At 36.4% G+C, this 16,863-nt stretch overlaps 1 protein-coding gene across 4 annotated transcripts in view; it reads right to left on the reverse strand.

Annotated features, from left to right (window-relative positions):
- Positions 1 to 7,721: 7,721 nt before the first annotated feature.
- Positions 7,722 to 16,863, reverse strand: part of MATCAP2 (microtubule associated tyrosine carboxypeptidase 2) — a 67,432-nt gene continuing 58,290 nt past the window's right edge. For all 4 annotated transcript variants that reach the window (XM_059171562.1, XM_059171561.1, XM_059171563.1 and 1 more), the window contains 2 exons: positions 15,252 to 15,349; positions 7,722 to 10,461 (listed from right to left, as the gene is read on the reverse strand). In XM_059171562.1, the coding sequence (XP_059027545.1) occupies positions 10,300 to 10,461; positions 15,252 to 15,349 (260 nt within the window). In that variant the 3' untranslated portion in view covers positions 7,722 to 10,299. The remainder of the gene's footprint in view (positions 10,462 to 15,251; positions 15,350 to 16,863) is intronic.

Consider the following 16,863-nt stretch of genomic DNA (forward strand, 5'->3'; position numbering starts at 1 on the left):
TAGTTCTATTTTAATTTTTTGAGGAGCCTCCATACTGTATTCTGTAGTGGTGGTACAATTTGCATTCCTACAAACAGTGCACCAGGGTTCCTTTTTCTTCACACCTCATCAACACTGTTTCTTGTGCTATTTTAGCCACTCAGACAATGAGGTGATACCTCATTGTACTTTTGATTTGTATTTCCCTGATAATGAGGGATGTTGAGCATGTGTCTGTTGGCCATCTATGTGTCTTCTTTGGAGAAATGTCTGTTTCTTCTGGCCACTTTAATTGGATTATTTGGTTTTGGAGTATTGAGTTAGGTCAGTTTTTTATATATTTTGGATACCAATCCTCTATGGATATGTTATTTGCAAATATCTTCAATTCTATAGGTTGTCTTTAAGTTTTGTTGTTTCCTTCACTGTGCATAAACTTTTTATTTTGATATAGCCTCTATCATTTATTTTTATTTCTCTTTATTTCTCTTGTCTCAGGAGATCTAGCTTAGATAATGTTGCAATGGCTGATGTCAGAGAGCTTACTGCCCATGCTCTCTTCAGAGATTTTTATGGTTTCAGCTTTCACATTTAGGTCTTTCATCCATTTTGAGTTTATTTTTCTGTATGATGAGAGAAAGTGGTCCAGTTTCATTCTTCTACATGTATCTGTCAAGTTTTCCCAACACCATTTGTCTTTTTCCCATTGTATATTTTTGCCCTCTTTGTTGAAAAATAATTGACCATATAATTGTGAGTTTATTTCTGGGCTTTCTGTTCTGCTACACTGATCTATGTGTCTATTTTTATGCCAGTACTGTAGTGGTATTGTTGTTTTAAAGTTTGTTTGGTGTTTGTTTTTCATTTTTGTTTGTAATCTCTACACCCAACAGGCTCAAACTCATGACTCCAAGATCAAGAGTCACATGCTCTTCAAACTGAGCCAGCCAGGCACTCCACCATAGTGTTTTAATTACTGCTGCTTTGTAATATAACTTAAAATCTGGAATTGCGATACCTCCAGTTTTGTTTATCTTTTTCAAGATTGTTTCAGCTGGGTCTTTTGTGGTTCTGTACAAATTTTATGATTATTTGTTCTATTTCAGTGAAAACTGCTATTGGTACTTTGATACAAATTGCATTAAATCTGTAGGTTGCTTTCAGGAGACACTGAAACAGTGTTACTTTTTCCAATTCAAGAGCGTGGGATGTCTTTCCATTTCTTTTTCATTTTTTTTTAATCTGTGTTTTACAGTTTTAAGAGTACAGGTCTTTCACAGATTAAGTTTATTCCTATTTTTGGTGGAATTGTAAATGGGATTTTTTTCCTTAACTTCCTTTTCTGCTGTTGCATTATTTTTTACAGGAATACAACAGAACTCTGTACATTGATTTTGGGTCCTGTGACTGTTTTGAATTCATTTATCATAGCTTTCTTGCTGGAGTCTTTAGGATTTTCTATATACAGTATTATGTCATATGTAAATAATGAAGTTTTACTTCTTCCTTACCAATACGGATGCCTTTTATTTCTTTTTCTTGTCTGATTGCATGGCTAGGTGTTCCACTACTCTCTTGAATAAAAGTGGTGAATGGTCATCCTTGTCTTGTTCCTGACCTTAGGGGAAAAGCTGTCAGTTTTTTCCCCATTGAGGATGATGTTAACTGAGGGTCTTTCATATAAGGCCTTTATAATGTTGAGGTATGTTTCCTCTAGACCTACCTTGTTGAGGGATTTTATCATGAATGGGTGTTGTACTTTGTCAGATGCTTTTTTTTTTGCATCAAAATGATCATATGGGGGCGCCTGGGTGGCTCAGTGGGTTAAGCCGCTGCCTTCGGCTCAGGTCATGATCTCAGGGTCCTGGGATCGAGGCCCGCATCGGGCTCTCTGCTCAGCAGGGAGCCTGCTTCCCTCTCTCTCTCTCTGCCTGCCTCTCCATCTACTTGTGATTTCTCTCTGTCAAATAAATAAATAAAATCTTTAAAAAAAAAAATGATCATATGGTTTTTAATCTTTCTCTTATTGATGTGATGTATCATGTTGATTGTTTTGGGAATACTGGAACACCCCTTACATCTTGGGAATAAATCAGATTTGATAATGTGTATGATTTTTTAAAATGTATTATTGGGATCAGTTTGCTAATTTTTTGTTGAGGATTTTTGCATCTATATTCATGGAAGATACTGGACTGTAGTATTCTTTTTTCTTTCTTTTCCTTTTTTTTTTCCCTTTGCTGTATCAGGGTAATATTGGCCTCATAGAAAGTTTTGCTTCCTCTATTTTTTGGAATAAATTGAGGGGGAAAATGGGTTAACTCTTATTTAAATATTTAGTTGAATTTTCTTGTGAAACTATCTGGTCCTGGACTAGTTTTTTGTGGGGGAATTTTTTGATTACTGATTCAAGTTCATTGCTGATACTTGGTCTGTTCAAATTTTATATTTCCTCCTGCTTTAGTTGGTCTGTTCAAATTATATATTTCCTCCTGCTTTAGTTTTGGCAGGTTATATATTTTTTAAGAATTTATCCCTTTCTTCTAAGTTGTCCAATTTGTTGGTGTATAGGTTTTTCATAATATTCTGTTACAATTATTTATATTTCTGTGTTGTTATTTCTCATCTTTCATTCGTAATTTTATTTTATTTGGATACTCTTTCTTTTTCATGATCTTGCTAGAGGTTTATCAATTTTGTTGATCTTTTCAAAGAACCAGCTCCTGGTTTCATCAATCTGTTCTGTTTTTTCTAGTTTCTATATCATTTATTTCTTTTCTGATATTATTTCCTTCCTTTTGCTGGGTTTGGGTTTTGTTTCTTCTTCTAGCCCCTTCAGATGTAAGGCTAAGTTGTTTGAGATTTTTCTTCCTTTTGAGCTAGGCCTGCATTTTTTTTTTTTAAGATTTTTTTTTTTTTTTGACAGAGATCACAAGTAGGCAGAGAGGCAGTAGGCCTGCATTTCTATAAACTTTCCTCTTAGAACCATTTTTGCTGCATCCCAAAGATTTTGGACTGTTGTGTTTTCATTTTCATTTGTTTTCATGTAGTTTTTTAATTCTTCTTTGATCACTTGGTTGACCCATTCATTGGTTAATAGGATGTTACTTAACCTCCATGTATTTGTGTTCTTGCCCTTTTTTTTTTTTTAATTAAATTTCTGATTGATTTCTAGTTTCATACCATTGTGGCCAGAAAAGATGCATGGTATGACTCTGATCTTTTTGAGTTTGCTGAGACTTGTGTTGTGGCCTAATATGTGGTCTATTCTAGAGAATGTTCCATGTGTTCTGCTGGTTTAGGATGGAATGTTCTGAATATGTCTGTTAAATCCATTTAGTCCAGTGTGTCATTCAAATCCACTGTTTTCTTGTTGATTTTCTATTTGGATGATCTGTCCATTGATGTAAATGGGGTGTTAAAAGTCCCCTACTATTTTATTATTTCTTTTATGTTTGTTTTTAACTGTTTTATGTATTTGGATCCTCCCATGTTAGGTGCATAAATATTTACAACTGTTACATCTTCTTGTTGGATTTTCCACTTTCTCATTATATAATGTCCTTGTCTTTTACAGTCTTTGTTTAATAAAGTCTGTTTTGCCCAATGTTAAGTATTGCTACCCCAGCCTTCTTTTGGCATCCATGTGCATGAAAAATATTTCTCCATTCCCTTGTTTTCAATCTGCAAGTCTTTAGATCTGAATTGAGTCTCTTGTAGGCAACATATAGATGGGTCTTACTTTTTTATCCACTTTGTCACCCTATGTCTGACTGGAGCATTTAGTCTACTTACCTTCAAAATAATTATTGATAGAATGTATTTATTGCTGTTTTGTTACCTTGTTTCTATAGATTTTTCTTGGATCCTTTCTTGCTCTCTTTCATGCTTTGTTGGCTTTCTTTAGTGGTATACTTGGATTCCATTCTCTTTATTTTTTCGATATCTATTACTGGTTTTTGTTTTGTGGTTACCCTTGGGTTTGTGTATAAGATTTTTTTGCATATAGTAGTCTCTCTGAAGTTAATGGTCACTAAGTTTAAAACCATTCTTTACTCCTCTTCTCTCCCCCGCCAGTACATTTTAGGTATATGGTGTCATATTTTACATCCTTTTATTTTATGGATCCCTTGACTGATTTTCCTTTAAAGAAATACTTTTTACTGCTTCTGTGTTTTTTACTTTTTCATACTTGAATATATGGTCGTCCTTTCAAAAACTCAAAAACTCCCCTTTAATATGTCTTATAGGGCTGGTTTAGTGGTCCTGAGTTCCTTTAGTTTTTGCTTGTCTGAGAAACCCTTTATCTCTATTTCTATTCTGAATGATAGCCTTGCTGGATAGATATTCTTAGCTACAGATTTTTTTCCCTTTCTGCACTTTGAATATATCATGCCACTCCCCTCAGGCCTGTAAAGTTGCTGCTGAAAAATTAGCTGATAGTCTTATCAGGGCTCTCTTGTATATAACTATCTTCTCTTACTGCTTTAAAAATTCTTTTTCTTTATCACTACTTTTTGCCATTTTAATTACTGTGTGTTTTGGTGTGGACCTCCTTGGGTTGAATTTTTGGAGAAATCTCTGGACTTCTGGGTCTGGATATTTATTTCCTTCCCCAGATTTGGGAAGTTTTCAGATATTATTTTTTCAAATAAAGTTTCTGCCCACCCCCTTCTTCTGAGATCCTATCAGGCAATTATTACATTTGATGGAGTCACTGAGTTCCCTAAGATATTCTGTTTGCATTATTTTCTTTCCTCTCCTTTGCTCAGCTTGGTTACTTCCCATTACTCTCTCTTCCAGGCATTAATTCATTCCTCTGCTTCATCTAGCATCCTATTTATCCCATCAAGTGTATTTTTTATTTCATTTACTGTGTTCTTGATCTGATAGGTTCTTTTTTATCTTCATTAACGGTCTCACTGATTTCCTTAACTCTTTTCTCCAGTGTTTTCATGATCATTAAGTTATCTATCAGCCATGTTATTTATATCTTTTTTGCTTTGATCTCTTGCTGTGATTTGGTTCTATTCTTCCATTTGGGAGATATTTCTTGGTCTCCCCATTTTGTTTGACTTTCTATGTGTTAGAAAAATCAGCTACTTCTCTTGCTTTTAATGATAATAGCCTTATGAAGGAGAGGTCCTATAGTGCCCTGCAGTGTAATGTCCTATTCCCCAGGGCCTGGTGCTTGAGGGAGGGTCTCTTATGTGTTTTGCATGTCCTCTGCTGTTGAGTCTTGGCCTCTTTTTCCTTCTTCTAGTTGTCTGCGGGGGCTGTCTTTGCCAATTGTAGGCAGTGTTCGGTCACCAACGGTGTGTGTGGGGGTGAATTTTAATGAGGTGATGTGTTTGTAAAATGAGACCTGGTCCCTCCACTACCAGCACAGAGGTTCCACAAGACATACAGGTCTGGAGATGTGGTGTTGGCAGAGTTTTTGCAGGTCTTCTGGGGGACCTACAGTGCAGGAACTCAGGCAAGTTAGACTAGGAAGGGCAGATCTGCTAGAGCAAGGGTTATGGGGCTTGGTGTAAGCAAATTGGCTAACGAGAGGCAGCACTGTACTGGTTCCTGCAGATGCCCACTGTATATGGCGGGGGTGAGTTATGGAGAGGTGGGGAGTGGTTGGAGAAGGGAAATGGCACCTGTTAGTTCCTCTGTCCCTTGAGGAGTCTCTCTGTGATGTATCTGTCCAGCCATGCTTTGATATGAGGAAATCACTCTCCCTTCTGTTTGCCCCCAGCATGTTTCAAACTGCTGATTCTATGCTATTATCTGCATGAGCTGTTTGTTGAGCTAAGGGCAGGGACTCAGCTTCTTGATTCCCTCAAGACTCTCCCAGAACTGAGCCCAAAGATTTTTTTTTAAATTCCTGGCTTTAAGTCATTGGTTTTCAGAACTCCTGAAATTCAGCCCCTCTAACTTACTTTTAAAAAAAAATTTTTTTACTATGTTAGTCACCATACAGTACATCATTAGTTTTTGATGTAGTGTTCCATGATTCATTGTTTCCGTGTAATACCCAGTGCTCATTGCAATATGTGCCTGCCTTAATACCCATCACCGGGTTAACCCATTCCCCCCAGCCCCCTCCCCTCTGATACCCAGAGTTCATAGTGTCTCATGGTTTGTCTCCCCCTCTGCTTTCCCCACCTTCATTTTTCCCTTCCTTCTCCTAATGTCCTCCATGCTATTCCTTGTGTTACACATATACGTGAAACCATATGATAACTGTCTTTCTTTGCTTGACTTATTTAGTATTATCCCCTCTAGTTCCATCCATGTTGATGCAAATGGTAGGTATTCATCCTTTCTGATGACTGAGTAATATTTCATTGTATATATGGACCACATCTTTATCTATTTATCTGTTGAAAGACACCTCAGAATGGCAAAAATTAATAAGACAGGAAACAACAAATGTTGGAAGATGCAGAGAAAGGGGAAGCCTCTTACACTGTTAGTGGGAATGCAAGTTGGTAGAGCCACTTTGGAAAACAGTATGGAGATTCCTCAAAAAGTTAAAAATAGAGCAACCCTATGATCCAGCAATTGAACTACTGGGTATTTACCCCAAAGACATAGATGTTGTGAAAAGAAGGGGCACATTGACCCCCCACGTTCATTGGAGCAACGTCCATAAAAGCCAAACTGTGGAAGGCAAATATTATGGAGATTCGTCCTCCCCATTCGTGGGCTCCCCAGTGTGAGTCTGTTTTCCACCCTTCTCTACGCCACTAGCTCCCTCCCCACAGTGGAGGGTCATTGTCTGTTTTGCTCCCAGACTGCACTGTTGCCTTTCCTACCTTCACTGATGTGGCCCCTTCCTAGCACTTAGTAGTGGAGTTTGTTCTGCCAGTCTTTGGGCCATTTTCTGGTAAGAATTTCATTTCATCATTTCATTCTGATGCAAATGTTACCTATGTACTTGCTGCTTTTAAGATTTTTTGATTTTTGGTAGCTTTTAAATAATGTTTCTCGGAGAAGTTTTTGGAGATTTTTTGGTAACCTAGGAGTTTCATGAACATGGATATCCAAATTTCTCCTCGGATTTGGGAAGTGTTTAGCCTTATTTTTTTAAAATAAGCTTTCTTTTCCCTTCTCCCTCTCTTCTCTGCAAGTCCAATAATTTGCAAATTATTTCTTTTGATTGTATCCTAGAGATCACATAGACTTTTATCACTTTCATTTTTTTCTTTGTTCTCCCTTGACTGGATAATTTCAAAATTCCCATCCTCGTATTTTTTTGCTTGATCCTTTGGTGTTGGTGCTATTTTATTTTTCATTTCATTCATTGTATTCTTCTATTCCAGAGTATGCTTTTGTTCTTTTTATGATATCTCTTTATTAAGCTGCTCATTTTTTCATGTATTGTTTTCTTGATTTCATTGAATTGTCTGTATTCTTGTACCTCATTGAGCTTCCTTAAAACAGATACTTTGAATTCCTTATCAGGTAAACAGCTCTCTATGACTTTGGGTTTAGTTACTAGATTATCATAATCTTTTAGTGGTGTCATGTTTCCTTGATTTCTCAAGTTCCTTAGAGTTTTGAATCGTTGTCTTTGTATTTAAGTAAATTAAGATGAAATTATCCCTCTATCCTTTTCCCTTCACCCATGAGAGTATAAGCTGAACTAATTAGGAGAAAGGTGGAATATGGTAAATTTAGTATTTCCTTATAAACAAGGATATTAGAAGACAAACATAATCAATAATTACCACCGAATAAAAACACAGAAATACCACAAAAAATATAATTAAGTTTTCAAAGAAGTTTGCATGCATACATAGTCTCATATTTCATTTGAGAACCTCAGCGCTCTTTCTACTACAGCTAAACGTAAAATGCCCAGATATATACAAAACATACAAATTTTAAACATTTTTACAAAGTGAAAATATAAAGAAATCAAGACTGGATTTATGTCTACAAACAATTTACTCTGAATCCCATCTGATGTGAAAACCTAACAGTTTATCAGACTTTATATTTGATACAACTATATGTTAGAATTACAGTGGACAAAATTGACAAAATCCTAATCCTCAACAGCCTATATTAAAAACTATTAAAATTAATGCAACCTTCAACTATTCTAAGTACTGTTGATATAATTTTCAATTTATTAAAACTTCAATTTTAAGGGAACAAAACTGACCTTAATGCTATTTCAGGAAAGAGAATAAACATTAATTAAATCTTTCCCAACTTTTAAAGCTTTGAGTACTTTAAGTATTCTGCTAATTTGGACTATTTTTGGTTCATTGCTAACTTTTAAAAGATCTTAAGACAACCAATGTGATTGAAGGTCTGTTTTTTGTTTGTCTGGATAGCACTGTTTTTTTTTGTCTTTATACCAAAGCAATAAGGCAAGAAAGTATTTCTTTTTCCGAATCAGATAGAGAATATCCATTTTTAAAATTCAGGGACTAGAATCATTGTAAATAATCCTACCAACAGGATATTAAGGCTTCTGTGATTTTCCTTTACATTTAAACCATAATGTAAGAGTAACAGTGTTATTGCCTACAAATGTTGAATTTTTAAGCATGTGGGGTTTAAATCACAGGACATAAATATTGTCATTTCTGTCTATTTCAATTCCAGTTAACAAAACACCATTTTCACAATCATCTTGGATAAGTTTGAAAAATGCTACACCAAAGCTGAAACTGGATGACTCTGCTACAAGGAAATATGCTTGAGGGGTCAAGAGTGTTTTCCAGTACCTGGTTAGTGTTGGCACAATGTGCCCAAAGCCTGCACAGAGATCCAGAGACCACACTCCAGCCATCAGGACACGTTTGTGGGTGCCTTTAATGGTCCAAAGAGCCTGGCCTGCTACTTACCAAAGGTGAGATGTATGGCTTTCAAGAATTACCAGGTGCCAGTCAGAATACATTCTGTTTGCGGCAACATTCTTCGAGGCAAGCCCTTCTAGATATGTGGATGAGAAAAATCACATAACCTAGCCTGCAGAAGACTTCCTATAATCCTTTCCTAGCATGAATGTAGACCAGGCTTTGCAGTAGGTATCTACCAGTGTTAGCACCATATTTAAGCCTGAACTGAGGTAAAGATGAACTCTGATAGCTTTGGGTAAAAATTACAGTAGCAATTTTGAATGGGTGTTTACAGCAGTGCTCTTCCTGATCATTAAAATGTTGTTTGAAGAATCATTGGATCCCAAGTATATATATCCAATATATATCAAAATTGGTAAGTTAATAAAGAGCTAGGTGTGTAAGCTTTTAACAGAGAAAATGCAGCAAAACAGAATTCTGATTTTTGAAAGCAAACTAGGTTATTGTTGAATTGATGAAGTCAAAGATTTTGACAAAATATACTGAGCCAACATGACCGGGCCAGTTTATCAAACAGCAATGTCTAGGAATTCCACTCTCCAGCGCACGGTGAAGTCTATGGTAGATACTACAGAGTCAATATCCAGTGCGTATAGGAGCTATATTAGTCGATCTGTGTCTTGCTAGTTGCTCCATTTAATAAAAAGCTGAGTAGCTTCTCTCTTCCCCAACTATTTTAATCTATGTAGACAAACCTCTCTGGAACTTTTACTTATTTTATATGAAGGAATAGGGAGGGAAAGACCCTAAAACTTAAAATCTTGAAGGGAAAATCTAAAACTTAAAATATAGCAAATAAAGTTTAGTTAATAAATAATTGAAAATGAGGTAATTTTCTTAGTTCCTATAAACTGGTAAGGTGAAGCAATATGGAAAAGAACTAATGAAAACTTTTCAAACTACTTTCCCCCTCTCTTTAACATTACTTAACATCGAAGAGAAATAAGAAATCTTAAATACAGCTACATTTGGGGAGCATAACAAAACTAATTTTTCAAAGGAGAATTACCATTATTTATAAAATAAAATATAATCTTGGGAGTCTGAATTCCAGTGTTCTATCTCTATAGTCGGGGCGAGTCTTGGTGTTCAGGCAGAAGCACCAACGAGCAATGCTCACTGCCCAGACAGCCTATCACTCAATTTGACCAAGATTCTTAAAATAAAAAATAAAAATAAAAAAAAAAAAAAAACCACAAAAAAAAAAACTCACCAGTAGTATTTTCGTTGGACTCTGCTGAGATTCAGATAAAAATAGGAAGAACTTTCCCCTGCAGCCTACAGGAACATGTTAAGGAAACAGTTTAAGGTTTGTACTTAACTTTTAAAAATTCAGCTGAATACTGCAGATCATTCTACAGAAAAGTCATGTAAACAGTCATTGTTTTATAAATATGCTGGTGCTAATGCACCTAATTGGTTAATAGATTAGCTACATCTGTAAGAATGCTGATTAATATATAAGATCTTTCAGTTCCCTGTCGGTCAGTTCATTCACTTCCATAATTTTCTCTAAATGTTCCATGTATCGGCCATGGTCCTGCAGGAAATGAGGGACCCTCATGTTTTCAGTAACTGCCAATCCTTTCAAGCGATCCACATCTTCATAAGAGACCTGAAAAGAGGAAGATGAGTTCATTTTTAAATATACATAACATCTTCCCTAAGTCTTAAGAAAAAGTTTATGGGGACTCTCCCTCAAATTACTTTAGTACCTGCAAAATAACAAAAATCATTGGCTTCCACTCCTTTACCATATTAAATAAGAATGTATTGGGGCACCTGGGTGGATCAGTAGGTCAAGTGTTTAACTTCCTGATTTCAGCTCAGGTTGTGATCTCAGGGTTGTGAGATCAAGCCCCACCTTGGGCTCACGTACTAGGCATGGAGTCAGCTTGAGATTCTTTCTCTCCTCCCCCACCTCTGCATCCCTACTTTAAAAAAAAAAAAAAAAGAATATTTATCTGCCTGCTAATACCATGACCATAAAAATACCATGACCATAAAAAAACAAGTCAATATTTAACACTCTATCTTGGACCTATACCCAGTTTGTTTAGAAATTACACAACTAAACTTAATACAGGTATGTGAGAGACTCTAAAACCTAAACAAATGTCCAGACTAAAGCTAAATGAAAGAACCCAGGAAAATTGTGTTTTATGTTAGATTCTCTTTGTGAAAAAGTATGCTAAAAAATGTTTTAATTACTTATATAAGAAGCCAGTCTTTCATAAATATTTACATTGAGTTTATGGATGAAACTCTAAGTTCTATAAATTAACATTGCAACTTTAAATTCCAAAACATGGCTGGCTTTAAAAACTACTGTCTTCTGACCAACACTGTAACCTGATTCAGTAGAGAGGCTTTAAATAAAGAAATCATGTTCATTTATATTTTCATAAGTTTTAATTTTTTTTAAAGATTTACCTACTAGGGAACACGCACAAGCAGGAGGAGGGGCAGAGGGAGAAGCAGACTCCCCACCTAGCAGGGAGCCAACGTGGGGCTCAATCCCAGGACGCCAGGACAATGAACTGAGCCAAAGGCAGACACTTAACAATTGAACCACCCAGGTACCCCTTAAGTTTTAATTTTTAAGTTATTGAAATTATGTTATTATTTATACCAAAAAGTGTAATGAAAATAGATTTGTTGTTGATACTGGTGTGGCTTAGTATTTTTTTTTTTCTTCCTTCCTTGACTGAGACCACCTATCCATAAATATATCCAAGAGATAGCAGCCTAGGTTTCCTTTTAGGTTTTTGGTGTTTAATCCATGTTTAGTTTATTTTTGTGTATTGTGTAAGAGGGTGGTCCAGTTTCATTCTTTAGCATGTAGCTGTCCAGTTTTTCCCAGCACCACTTATTGAGGAAGTGTTCTTCACTGTATACTCTGCTTCTGCCGGGGATTAAATGATCTAGGCTGTCCTGTTCCACTGATGTATGTATCCATTTTTGTATCAATTCCATACTGTTTCAATTACTACAGCTCTGCAGTATATCTTGAAATCTGGGGTTTTTATACTTCTAGCTTGGTTCTTATTTATTAAGATGGCTTTGCTATTTGACATTATTTGTGGTTCCATATGAATTTTAGGATTATTTATTCTAGTTCTGTGAAAAATGCTTCTGGTATTTGGATTGGGATTGCACTGAATCTGCAGATTGCTTTGAGTAGTATGAACATAATTAATTCTTCCAATCCAAGAGCATAGTGTATCTTCCTACTTGTTAGTGTCATTTTCAATTTCCTTCATTAATGTCTCCTAGTTTTCAGAATATAGGTCTTTTATCTCCTTGGTTAATTTACTTCTAGGTATTTTATGCTTTTAGTACAGTAAGTGGAACTGTTTTCTTAATTTCTCTTTCTGCTTTGTTATTATTGTATAGAAATGCAATAGATTCCTATATATTTTGTATCCTGTAACTTTACTGAATTCATTTATTCTAATAGTCTTTTGGTGGAGTTCTTAGGGTTTTTTTTTTTTTTTAAATATATAGTATCAGGTCATTTGTAAATACTGATGGTTTTACTTCTTACTAATGTGGGTGCCTTTTATTTCTTTTTCCTGTCTGGCTGCTGCAGCTTTTAGGACTTTTAGGACTATGTTGAATAAAAATGTTAAGAATGGACATCTTTGTCTTATTCCTGATCTTAGGGGTTTTGAAAAGCTTTCAGTTTTTTCATTGCTGGCTGTTGGGTTTTAATTTATGGCCTTTATTAGGTTGAGGTATGTTCCCTCTAAGCCTACTTTGTCAAGGGTTTTTATTATGAATGGATGTTGTATTCTGTCAAATGTTTTTTCTTCATCTATTGAAATGATACGGTTTTTATTCTCTTATTGATGTGATATATCATGACAGATTTGCAAATACTGAACCACCCTTGCATCTTAGGAATAACCCCACCTACTCATGGTCAGTGATCCTTTTAGTGTATTACTGAATTCAGTTTGAGTATTATTTTATTTAGGATTTCTACATCTATGTTCATCAGAAATATTTTTTGGGGGTGCCTGGGTGGCTCAGTGGGTTAAGCCGCTGCCTTCGGCTCAGGTCATGATCTCAGGGTCCTGGGATCGAGTCCCGCATCGGGCTCTCTGCTGGGCGGGGAGCCTGCTTCCTCTCTCTCTCTCTGCCTGCCTCTCTGCCTGCCTCTCTGCCTACTTGTGATCTCTCTCTGTCAAATAAATAAATAAAATCTTTAAAAAAAAAAATACTTTTTTTTTTTTTTTTTGGTAGAGACTCTGTCTGGTTTTAGTTTTAGTATCAGGCTAATGTTGGCCTTGCAGAATGAATTTGGGAATTTTCCTTCTATTTTTTTGGAAGAGTTTGAGAATTATATTTACTCTTCTTTAATTATTTGGTAGAATTCATCCATGAAGCCATATGGTCCTAGCTGTTGGGCATTTTGTTTTTTGGGAAATTCATTTATTACTGATTCAGTTTCATTACTAGTAAGTAATCTATTCAAATTCTCTTAATTCTGGGGCACCTGGGTGGCTCAGTGGGTTAAATCCTCTGCCTTTAGCCAGGTCATGATCTCAGGGTCCTGGGATTGAGCCTTGCATAGCTCGCTGCTCAGCAGGGAGCTTGCTTCCTCCTCTCTCTCTACTGCCTTTCTGCCTACTTGGGATTTCTGTCAAATAAATAAAATCTTTAAAAAGATTCTCTACTTCTAGAAAGCAGCTGAGGGATCTCGGGGTTCAGGGACCTTCCCTTGTTTGTAAGCTCCACCATCCCTACACTACCTCGTGAATCCTAGGCCATGGCAAGCAGGGGCCATTTTGTGGTGTGTGTGTGTGTGTGTGAATTAAAGACTGAGTTCCAACAGAAAAAAAAAAAAAAAAAAAAGATTCTCTACTTCTTTCTGATTCCATTTTAGAGGATTGCATGTTTCTACTTTCTATTTCTGTAGTACCAGTTATTTCCCCACTTTCACTTCCAGTTTGAGTCCTCTCTTCTTAATCAGTCTGGCGGCTAAAGGTTTATCAATTGTTTTTCTTTAGCAAAACCAGATCCTGGTTTCATTGATCTTTTAGTCTCTAGTTCATTAATTTCCACTCAAATTTTACTTTGTTCTTTTCTAGCTCCTTTAGGTGTAAGGTTAGGTTGTTTGAGATTTTGTTACTTGATGTTGGCCTGTATCACTATAGACATCCTTCTTAGAACTGCTTTTGCTGTGTCCCAAAAGTTTTGGACCATTTTGATTTGTATACCCACTGTTTAGTAGCAGTAATTCTTTCAACCATCCTGAGTTTTTTTTTTTTTTAGGATTTTATTTATTTGACAGAGAGATCACAAGAAGGCAGGAAGACAGGCAGAGAGAGGGGGAAGCAGGCTCTCCGCAGAGCAGAGAGCCCAATGCAGGGCTCGATCCCAGGACTCTGGTGGGATCATGACCTGAGCTGAAGGCAGAGGCTTTAACCCACTGAACCACCCAGGTGCTCTAACCATCCTGAGTTTATTATTATAGGAAAGAATGAGTAAACATAATAGATAAAATACTGCAGTTGGTAAACATAATTTTCATTTGAAGAGAAGGGAGACACACATATGGAATGGGAAAAAAGGTGTAAAAAACTTGCGTGTGTGATGTGAATTAGAACACCCTATGATTTAAAACAAATACATGATTTGCTCACTGGAAAGACACAGAAGCATCAACATTCCAGAAGTAATAAGCACACCTAGTACTTGTTTTCTAAATACCATTTTCACTAAAAGGAATCCAGCCTTCCTTGGAGAAATAATCTTGTCTGAGATTTGAATAAGATGGACCCAGAATATTTTACTTTGCCAGAAAACAGGGTGGCATGTTTTAAAAAACACAGGAGCAGCCACTAGAAGGGATGAATAAAAAAGAACTTAAGTCCATAATAATACTGTTTAAAGGGGGAGTGAAATGTAATAATTTGAAGATCTCTATTTTGCAACACTATTGTAGTTAACGGATATGGGAAAAGATCATCAATGGATGTTAAAACCATTCCTTGCAAGGTTGTTAAAGAACAGTACATTCTTAGGTATTACCCCACAGATTACTTAATATAAAAAAGAAAGGTGGGGCGCCTGGGTGGCTCAGTGGATTAAGTCTCTGCCTTCGGCTCAGGTCATGGTCTCAGGGTCCTGGGATCGAGCCCCACATAGGGCTCTCTGCTCAGCAGGAGCCTGTTTCCCCTTCTCTCTCTCTGCCTGCCTCTCTGCCTACTTGTGATTTCTGTCTGTCAAATAAATAAAATCTTAAAAAAAAAAAAAAAAAGGTACCTTTTATGAGGGAGAGATCTGGCAGTAACTAACAGTAACCACTGGAATCTGAATCTTATTTAATCCTTAAACCAAGCCTAAGGGAATGATGACCTGGTGTGTTCTAGACTACCTGCCACTGGTCTCACTCACCTTGCCCAGGGCAGTCAGTAGATGAAAGTCAATGGTCTCTCTGTACCGGAGAATTTGTAGGATCCCATCCAAGTATACCTGGTCTTTACTAAAGCAGCCTAGAGGAAGACAAGAGCTTTTATTTTCTAATATTTAAAAAAAATTACTAAATAATTGCTACTAACACATTCCCTTTACTGTAGGCATCAGTCCTGAATAAAAATGGTATGGTAAATTAGAATTACCTATCTTCATAATATAAAATGCAAGGTCTTAGGTAGGACCAGGATAATGTGCAGACTGGTAGCTTCCCTTTATGAATTTCTTTTCCCCAGATTCCCATTCCCCATAGTTAAAACATAGTTAAAAAATTTTTTCTAATTATAAAGAAACACTGATCATTTAGGACTCTTCATAACCTGAACTCCCATGTGCAAGGAGTCACTTGGGGCAGCAGGGAGGATGGCTATAGCTCAGTAAGTCTCACGGGGGCAATGTAAAGATGGGAGTTCAGAAACTCAGTTTTTAAAAATACCACCCCTCACCCCATTAAAAACAGATATTGATACTCTTCTTCCATATGAAAACAAGAATTAGAATGAGATTTAAAAATAGAAGAAAATAGGGGCGGCTGGGTGGCTCGATGGGTTAAGCTTCTGCTTTTGGCTTAGGTCATGATCACGGGGTCCTGGATTGAGTCCCGCGTCGGGCTCTCTGCTTGGCAGGGAGCCTGCTTTCCCCCTCTCTCTGTCAAATAAATAAAATCTTTTAAAAAAAATAAGAATAGAAGAAAATATGAAGAAGAAAATTAGAAAGGATCCTAAGCTCACCTTGTCCCAGGTAGACCTAGTTATGAATACCCATGTCAGAAAAAGGAAGAGCTCATGAAATCTGAACTAGTTGAAGTGTTCCACTTACAAAGAAAACTTTTCTCCCATCATGACATAAATTGTGTTAATTTTATAAAATTCTGCTTTATTAAATGGACTAAAATTGTATTAAGAAATTAATTTTTTCAGTATGCTAATAGCATGGCAATTATGGAAAAAAGGTGGAACATTTTTTCAATGAGGTTCAGATGTCATGAGTTGTTTGCTCCTACTTTTCAGGAAGAATAAAACTGTCCTTATCAGTAAAGACTTACAGGTAGAGAACATGGTATTTGGAATTGGCTTTAAAATACTATAGGAAAGGGGCGCCTGGGTGGCTCAATGGGTTAAAGCCTCTGCCTTTGGCTCAGGTCATGATCCCAGAGTCCTGGGATTGAGCCCTGCATTGCACTCTCTGCTCAGTGAGGAGCCTGCTTTTCCCTCTCTCTCTCTGCCTGCTCTCTGCCTACTTGTGATCTCTGCTTATCAAATAATAAATCTTAAAAAAAATACTATAGCAAAATAGGAACTTAGAAGAATAGATGATTTGGGGAAATCCAAATATTATGTATTAGTTAAGATTGTTGAATTTATGCTCACTTTCTTAAGTGTGATAATGATATTGTATTAGAAGAATGTATTCTTAGGAGATGCAAGTGCTTCAGAAATAAAAGAGCAAGTGTACAGTGTACTTTTAAAAAGTCACAGAACATTATTAAGTAAGTGAAAGACAACCCACAGAATAGAGAAAATATTTGTAAATC

This window comes from Mustela lutreola, chromosome 4 (genome assembly GCF_030435805.1).
Source record: "Mustela lutreola isolate mMusLut2 chromosome 4, mMusLut2.pri, whole genome shotgun sequence".
Lineage (NCBI taxonomy): Eukaryota > Metazoa > Chordata > Mammalia > Carnivora > Mustelidae > Mustela > Mustela lutreola.